At 47.1% G+C, this 9,142-nt stretch overlaps 1 protein-coding gene and 1 long non-coding RNA gene across 2 annotated transcripts in view; both read right to left on the bottom strand.

Moving 5' to 3' along the window:
• Window positions 1–530: 530 nt before the first annotated feature.
• Window positions 531–3,639, bottom strand: LOC147026081 (uncharacterized). Its single transcript, XM_085881116.1, has 2 exons — window positions 2,748–3,639; window positions 531–2,650 (listed from the first exon to the last, which is right to left on the bottom strand). Exons 1-2 carry the CDS (start codon window positions 2,838–2,840, stop codon window positions 1,592–1,594), a joined length of 1,152 nt encoding a protein of 383 aa, XP_085737242.1. The 5' UTR covers window positions 2,841–3,639; the 3' UTR covers window positions 531–1,591.
• Window positions 3,640–5,744: 2,105 nt separating this feature from the next.
• Window positions 5,745–9,142, bottom strand: part of LOC147026073 (uncharacterized) — a 390,674-nt gene continuing 387,276 nt past the window's right edge. The window contains exon 3 of the long non-coding RNA XR_015058108.1: window positions 5,745–5,826. This is a non-coding gene — a long non-coding RNA (uncharacterized LOC147026073). The remainder of the gene's footprint in view (window positions 5,827–9,142) is intronic.

Below are 9,142 nucleotides of genomic sequence, written 5' to 3'. Positions count from 1 at the left end.
TTGATAGGTTCATCGTGAAGAAGATGATTAGTGCTAAATTGAAACTTGGACTTGGAAATTCAAAAAACTTATAGGCTCTAATGATGCCATTAAGACTGAAGAGCAATTAGCTGATGAATTACATAAACCAATATTCACAAAGTTTCAGAGAAGGAAAGTTTATTCCAAGGAAGTTGATTATATCTGGTCTGCTGATTTGATTGAACTCAATAATGATAAGGGGTACAAGTATGCTTTAACCGTTATTGATTTGAGGAGTAGATATGCGTGGGTTGTCCCTTTAAAAACAAAACAGGTAATACTCTTGTGTTAGCTTTTCAACAGATATTTAATAAAAGTAAGAGAAAACCTAAGAAATTGTGGACTGATGAGGGTAGAGAGTTTTATAACAAGACATTTATGAATTTTTTAAAAAATAACAGTATTACATTATACAGTACCTTTAATGAAGGGAAGGCAGTTGTTGTTGAACGTTTTAATCGTACCTTAAAAGAGAGACTATATAAAAAATTCACACAACTCGGTTCACAACAATGGTTATCTTTTATTCAGGATATTGTGGATAAGTATAATGACACGATTCACACGTCAACGAATATGAAGCCATCAGAAACATTTACAAAATTAAAATATGAAAAAGAGATTAATGTCAGAAAACCTAAGTTCAAAGTTGGTGATATCGTAAGAATATATAGGTGGAAATCTCATTTTGAAAAGGGTTTTACTGAACGATGGACGAAAGAACTTTTTAAAATTGTTGATGTAATAGATACAGTTCCTTGGACTTATAAAATATATGATTTGGAAGGGGAAGAGATTTTAGGTTCATTTTATTCACAGGAATTACAAAAGACAAAACTAAGCATATAATACACCTTTGTGGACACTAGAGGGACAAGTCCGAGGTGTATTACAGTATATAATGTGTGTCAAGGGGGACGTTCTTAGATCTGTGAACCCCAAACACAGAATCCTCAACTGAATAGTCAAGGCTTAACTTTTGTTTGTGTGTGTGTGTGCAATGGGAGCAATAGGTTGGCGCTTCACTCCCTCCTACTATACACCGTTGTGGACACTCGAGGGCCAAGTCCGAGGTGTATAACAGTATATAATGTGTGTCAAGGGGGACGTTCTTAGATCTGTGAACCCCAAACACAGAATCCTCAACTGAATAGTCAAGGCTTAACTTTTGTTTGTTGATGTGTATGTGTGTGTGTCCCAACCCTCACATTCAAAATCTCAACCCCAACCCTCACATTCAAAATCTCAACCCCAACTCAATCCTCGCCCAACACAATGTCTTTTTCAAAATGAGATTTCCACCTATATATATATATTTTTACGTTTTTTTTTTTTTTTCTTCTTCCAATTCTGTCTTTTAAGGCTTTCAGGTTTGATGACGTAGAAAGAGGGAGTAAGCCTGCACTTTCTTCCCAGAACGAACAATGTATATTTTTTGTTTTTTTTCTCTTCTTCCAATTCTGTCTTTTAAGGCTTTCAGGTTTGATGACGTAGAAAGAGGGAGTAAGCCTGCACTTTCTTCCCAGAACTTTCTTGATCTTGCTCCCATCAAGCACCATCCGACAAAGAACTACATCGATAGGTTTAGATCCCAAAGAGTGATAGCAACTCCAAAAGTCTCCAAAATATAAATAAATAAAATAATAATAATAATAATAAATAAATAAATAAATAAATAAAAGCCCCCAAAAAGTTTCAAGTGTCCAACATAAACCCAACTTTCCAAGTCTTCAAGGTATAACCACATTCCCGTTGAGTTTCCAAGATATGTATCACATTGTGAGTTATCAATCCAGAACCCACATTTCAAGTATTCAAAGTAAAACCAACTTACAAAGTCTCTTAAGGATAACTCATTTACTGATTTTTTCAAAATTTGTGAGTCTCCAAGGTAGGCCCCATATTTAGAACCATCTTGGCAGAACCCTTTTCCTGAGTCTCCAAGGTAGTTATTAAAACCATCAAGGCAGAACTCATTTACTGATTTTTTCAAAATTTGTGAGTCTCCAAGGTAGGCCCCATATTTAGAACCATCTTGGCAGAACCCTTTTCCTGAGTCTCCAAGGTAGTTATTAAAACCATCAAGGCAGAACTCATTTCTTGATTTTTTCAAAATTTGTGAGTCTCCAAGGTAGGCCCCATATTTAGAACCATCTTGGCAGAACCCTTTTCCTGAGTCTCCAAGGTAGTTATTAAAACCATCAAGGCAGAACTCATTTACTGATTTTTTCAAAATTTGTGAGTCTCCAAGGTAGGCCCCATATTTAGAACCATCTTGGCAGAACCCTTTTCCTGAGTCTCCAAGGTAGTTATTAAAACCATCAAGGCAGAACTCATTTACTGATTTTTTCAAAATTTGTGAGTCTCCAAGGTAAAACTTGTATTCTGGCTCATCAAGGTATAACTTGTTCAGTGGGTATTGTCTTGATAACTCACAATGAGTACTATTGCTGTAAAACTCTTTTTCAGGATTTTGCTGGTCTCCAAGGTATAACTCTTTGGTTGGGTCATCAAGGACGAACTCGTTCTGTGGGTCTTGGTCGCTCATAAGGTCTTCAACCAAGCCAACAATTTCGCCCCAAGTTGTAGCAAAAGCAGTATTTTCATTTCGTATTTCAGACACAATTTCCTGTGAGAGAAAATAATAATGTATTAATTAAGTTATTTAATTATTAAATGAGTATGCTTCAATCAAAGTTTGAAAATAGGAAAATAAAAAATCTTACCTCAATAGATAAGAGGTTTGAATCCAGTTCATCAACTTGAAGGTTTAGTTCCATAGAAGACAGAGAGTTTGAGACAAGCACACAGCACACCATTGCCAGCAAGAACAAATGTTTAAAATGGAGCCTGGGTTTGAAGCTTTTATAGAGAAAGACTGGTGGGTGTGGTTTCCTTTGGAAATTCCCTGGGCAAGCCTAGGCAAGCCTTCATTAGGAAATTTTTCAAAACCATAACATCCTGTAATTTTCTAGTGATTTCTTTGTGAGTCAGAGATGAACTGGAAATGATGTAAGAGTGGGCGGGGCTTAGCAAAAGTAGGCGGAGCTTAGGAAAAGTGGGCGTGGCTTAGAAAAAATACCTTATGAAAAGTGGGCGGAGCTTAGCAAAAGTAGGCGGAGCTTAGGAAAAGTGGGCGTGGCTTAGAAAAAATACCTTATGAAAAGTGGGCGGAGCTTAGCAAAAGTGGGCGGGGCTTAGGAAAAGTGGGCGTGGCTTAGAAAAATACCTTATGAAAAGTGGGCGGAGCTTAGCAAAAGTGGGCGGGGCTTAGGAAAAGTGGGCGTGGCTTAGAAAAAATACCTTATGAAAAGTGGGCGGAGCTTAGCAAAAGTGGGCGGGGCTTAGGAAAAGTGGGCGTGGCTTAGCAAAAATACCTTATGAAAAGTGGGCGGAGCTTAGCAAAAGTGGGCGGGGCTTAAAGAAAAGTGGGCGGGACTTAACAAAAAATAACCTGTGGCTCAGGAGGTGGTCAAACAAGAGCATTAAGAGAAGTTTATCATTTCGTAATGGCACAAATGGGGTATCTTAAAAAATATAAAGATTCAAATGTTTTGTTTGTCAATATTTTAGATGGGGATTATTGTGCAAAGAAAATTAAACTATTGAAGGAATTTGAGAATGAACAAATCTTTATAGGTTCAATGAGTGAGCTGTTCAACCCCCAGGTGTTCAATTCAATGAGGTTCAACCTCCAAGTTAAAAGGGGAGACAAATAAATATACCTTGGGATAAAAAGGGGGTTTATTTTTAGGGAAAAAAGTATAAATCGCTGAAAATCCCCCATTCATTTACATGGGGAAAAGTGAGCCAGAATCAGTATTCTTACCCTACTTATGTATATATATATATATATATATATATATATATATATGTATGTATGTATATATATATATATATATTTACATATACATACATATATATATATATACATATATATATACATATATATATATACATACATACATATATATATATATATATATATATATATATATATATATATATATATATTGTTGCGGATTTCGCGCCCGCCGGCGTGCTGACGGCCACGTAACTCGAATCGCGGCACGTCGCCCACCAGACGGACAATCCAGTTGTGACCCTCTCGGACTAACGCCGGGAAACAGTCACGGGTGGACCTTTCGGTCTCACCGCGATCGAGCCAATCAGCCCCCGCGTGGGATAGGGTTGCTCGCCAAATTCGACCTACTTAAGTACCCACGCGGAGGGTAGATCGGGCGATCGCACCTCGCCGCAGGTCGACTTCGGACACGGGCCACTTAAGCGACCCGTTCCGTACTATCAGAATAACCGAGCGGTGTTATCGTCGACCTCGACGGTTCGATTAATTATCGGGCGTATTCAGCCCACTACCAACCCTTTACGTGAAGCAAGATGAGGGTTCAATGGGGGAAAAGACGAAGCGAAGCGGGAGAACAGTTCAACAATAAAGCACATTTATTCTCGGCACACGGGAAGCACACAAATACAATTCCACCAAATGCACACAAAAAAGAAAACACAATTCCATTCACACAAAAAGCAAATATAAAAGTGAAAACACAGTGCAGAGCTAATACCGACTACCGAGCACACGGCAACACATACAATTCTACTTCACAGACGGCGCCGACAACACATACCCAAAACCAAGGAAAAGAATATCCTCAAGAATGAGGCGGGCCTGAGGCCGAGACCGGGTCGGGCCTACCCGTCTGGTGATGAGACGCGGAGCGGCGATGGCCCCGCAACCCGCGGGCCTCGTGGACGGTGTCTGGTAGGGGGTGGGAACGGGGCCCCCTTGGTCGCACTATCTCAGCGCGGGGGGAAACAGGAGGGGGTTGCTGATGCTCGGGGTATAGAGGATCTTTATTATCCCTGGTGTGCGTCTCCACCTCGGCCAGGTCGCGCTGCCGGCCTCCCTCGGGCGTGCAGCTCCCGGCACCGACGCGAGCACCCCCTCGTCTGCCTTCGCCGTTGCCGCCTCTCCGCCTCTGGACTTTCCACCCTGGACTCCTCTTTGGGCTCTCCTCGTTGGACTCTCCGATCGACTCTCCCCTTCGCGACTCTCTTCAGCTTCTCCAGCTTCTCCAGCCACTGCAGGCTTCGGGCTCCAGACTTCCACACTCGTCCCCTCCGTTCCGACTCCTTCTCGTTCTCGTTCTCCTTTCTCGTTCTCCTTCTTCTGACTCCTTCTCGTTCTCCTTCTTCTGACTGACGAACACCGTCCTTTTATCCCCCCGTAACTTCGCCTTTGACCCCCTCCCTTTGACCTTTCACCTCGCTCCCCATTGGCCCGAGAAAAAGTGGGCGTGAAGGCTTTTTGATCCACAAATTTGCATATATCGATCGTTCTGGAGGCGGGGCCAAATCGCCCCTCGCTCACCGATTGGACGGCAAAAAGTGGGCGTGTGTCGTTTTTGATCCGTTTTTGAAGCACAAAATCCGTGATTTTGTACACGCTGTTCAACGTGCGCCCTGCACGAGTCCAGCATCGGTGCCCATGAGTGGCGCGAGATGACGGTGATGCGATGGTGGCGAGTTGTGACGGTAAAGGTCGTGGCGGTTGTGGTGAAGCGGCGTTGTGGTTGGTGGTTGTTGTTGTGGTTGTGATGGTAATCATGGCGGTTGGTCCAAAATAAAGATAGTAAAAGAAAAACGGCTATCCTGAAGAGTCGCAGCTCGCATAAATGACATGTATTCCCACTAGACAACGGGTTTGGGCCTAACTACACATGTACTTACCGAGATACCTCACCTAAGGGACCTGAATGGTGGTTTGCGAATCTGGTAACCACAACACTACCCCCTCCCCTTTTTACAGACTCGTCCCGAGTCGTCAAATTTTCGTGTGCCATCATGTGTAGTTTTCCCCTAGTACATTTTACCTACGGATCCCTGAGTGCGACATTCATGGTATTCGTGTCCCCAAAATAAATAACCTGAGGGCTGCGTAACTACCTAAACAAACTCACTCACACGGACGACTTAAATAAAATTGCCGGCGCTAGACAGACATGCCAGGGGCGCACTCATATTTACAGTACATCTTAACCTTAACTTACAAATTTTATACTAAACCATGGCCCAGGATCACTGAACTCTGCAAAAGAAAAGCAGTTAGCAGGGAGCCAGGCTGCCCGCATGCAGTCTCTGACTCAAACAATGCAGGTGACAGGGAACGTGGCTGGCTGCTCACACGCAGTCCAAGGCCTTCCCTTTTGAACTGAACTCAGTGAACCACAACGGTGCTTGGGCTGCACAAACGCAGTCTCCGTGCCAGCTCAAGTGGCACACGCAATGAGCACAACGAATGGATGGATGAACACAAACACGGTGCACGGGCCGCCACTGCAGGCCCGTGTTGTAGCTGCCAACAGGGCAGTTCTCGCAGCTTGCAAACTGTTGCCTTGATCCTGGCGCACATGGAAATGAACAGGGGGGGGGGGGCAAAGCAAAAATTGAACGGGGCTGGTTAACAGGGGCAGTGGGCATGGCATGGCAAAGGCAGCAGGCAAACACAGCCCGCAGAAGAAGGCCGCTGCAGGCAAACTCAGCCCGCAGAACCAGGCCGGCACAGGCCTCGAAGAAAAACAGCCAGCAGATGAACTGGCCGGCACAGGCCTTGCAGTAACACAGCCAGCAGATGAAGCTGGCCAGCTTTTGCCGTCAGTGGAAGTTGGTGGAGGGAGTGCGGTGGTGCTGGCCACTTGGAAGGCGGGCTCGGACCTACCTACCCGTCTCCCTCCCAACCTATCGCCTTTGCCTGTCACTGTACATACCCACTCCCTTAATTTGTCAAACCCCAATTTAGCCCCAACTTATTTTTTTGTTGTTTTTATTTTTACTTCCCCACTATAAATCGTCCCCTAACCCCCTTTATCGTCCTTGTTCGGCTAACCTATCCTGTCACCTAGCCTACTCCCAACCCCTACGTTCCCTTCCCGGAGGGGAATAAGGGAGAGCTAACGTCCTGTGCCGAGGCCCAACTCAAGCCTCAGAATGGCCTCCCCAGAGTTCGGCGATCTTAACCCAAAGTGGGTCCAGCGGCCCACAACGACAGCGAGGGGATGGATGGTGCGGAGGGGTACATCTCCTAATCTACCCTAACCATTTAACTGTTAAACTACCCCGGGGCTTTCACCAAGCGCCTCTCGCTTAAACTATTGGTTCTAACAACCCAGATTCCCGTCGCCTGTGTTGGTGTCCTTACAATTTCGGGCCTCGCCCCCCAATTTTCTCTCCGTGCCCTCACACGGTCTCCTGGCTGGGACACGTGGCTCCCTTTGGCAGGCACGACCCTCTGCCGAATCTCCCGCTATGGCACCCCCGGGCACTACACTGCCTCCGAGCCTACCAGCTCCCTAACACCGGGGAGTGCCCCCCATGGCACCTCCCCTGAAACGCACACGTGGCAGGCCGGCCTCCCGGGCCCCTTTCCGAGGGTCACCCGTGCCCACAACACTGCCCACGCGGCTAATGGCGCCCCGGGCCCCCGGGCCCCCGCACCAAGCAGGCGCACCCGTGCCCACTACTCTATCCCGGCCCCCCATGGACCCATGGCCTACCGCGGCCGACTAGCCTGGTGCCCGGGGTACCCACTCAGCGATACTCACCTTTCGCAGCCACGCTCCCAACCCGTCAACAGGGCTCCTGCATCCCTCCAAACGGGTCTCGAGCCTACTTTCCCACCAACAACAAAACGACCTCCATTTTTCAATTTGACTAACCCAGCTAACTCACTTTACTCTGACCCCGGGGTCCCTTGGGCGGGAGTCACTCCTCCCCCCAATCACTCATCGCACCATGCATTCCCCATTCACTCCATTCACACAGACCCGCTGGCCTCACTCACTCACCAAGCACATGCTTCCAATTTACTCACCAACAACTCTTCAACACACACACCACTGAACTCTGCCATCCTTCTATCTACATCCCCTAACTAACTCGTGCTCCCACGTCGTCCCTTAAACTAGTAGCACGTTCCTTTTAACCTACGTAGCTAAGCTACGTCCCCTCTACACATTCATAAGTCTGTCCATGTCTCCAAATAAATCATTTTATTTCCCAACCTAAATCTGGCTACAATCCCTCTAACTAATCCATTCCACGGACTCCATGAGGACTTACCCCTGCCCCATGGAGTCGGTCTAACTAAGCTAACCCTTCCCCCTAACTAGTTTCCATCCTGTGCCCAGGTCAAGGGGGTCTTCCACCCCTTGCCCAGGAATCCTGTGCACCCGAAAGTGAGGCTTGCTTTTTTTTTTTTTCCATGCGCAGCACCTGCGCGGCAACTCGCGCACTTTGCACCTGCCCGTGACGTCATGCAGCTGCACGTGTTCCTCGTCCCTCCTTGGACGGTACCATCCGGCAGGGATACCCCTCCTGCCGGATTCCAACCCCACGTGCAGCCATGACGTCACCGTGCGCATAAAAAAACACAAGCCCCACGTCTCGAGGGGTTCCCCACGCGAACACATGTGCTTTGCCCGTTGGAGCTTAACACACACGATCGCGTGGAGAACCCGTCCGGTCCAAATCCGTTTACCTGCCTAAACTTTGTCCGTCCGCGGGATCGGCAAATCCACCGCTGGCGTTTCCGGACCGGGACTTCACTCTCGCAAGCGAGCACGTGGTGGTCTCGTGCGTTGCACAGCACGAACCGCGTGCTCACTGCTGGGTGAACCCGGCACGGTTCCCGAAACAACTACAGCCGCTACCCGGCTTTCTTTCTTCTCATGTCGCCGTCGTCGCCATTCGACCCACGCACACCTGCGTGTTACGACGCTCACACTCCATTCCATCACATTCACACTGGGAGACGCGGCTGCGTGCTCCCGCATGCCAACCGACATCTCCCTCACATACCGCTCTCTCACACACACGGTCTCTCTTGCACACAGCGACCTTGCACACGGCCGTTCACTCACGCGTGCCTCACTACTCACACAAACCATACTACTCACACGTGGTGCTCCATTCACTCGCGCGGGGGCACTCACCCACACACGCGAGGGCACTCAACCGCTGTGCCTCATCCACACACCGTTCCTCACTCATACACGCGGGGGCACTCACCCGCGGTACCTCACTCATACACACGGCGACACTCACA

Source organism: Eptatretus burgeri, chromosome 5, assembly GCF_056783735.1.
Source record: "Eptatretus burgeri isolate ZD-2024b chromosome 5, Ebu_testis_v1, whole genome shotgun sequence".
Lineage (NCBI taxonomy): Eukaryota > Metazoa > Chordata > Myxini > Myxiniformes > Myxinidae > Eptatretus > Eptatretus burgeri.
This window is presented reverse-complemented; position numbering and strand designations above follow the sequence as displayed.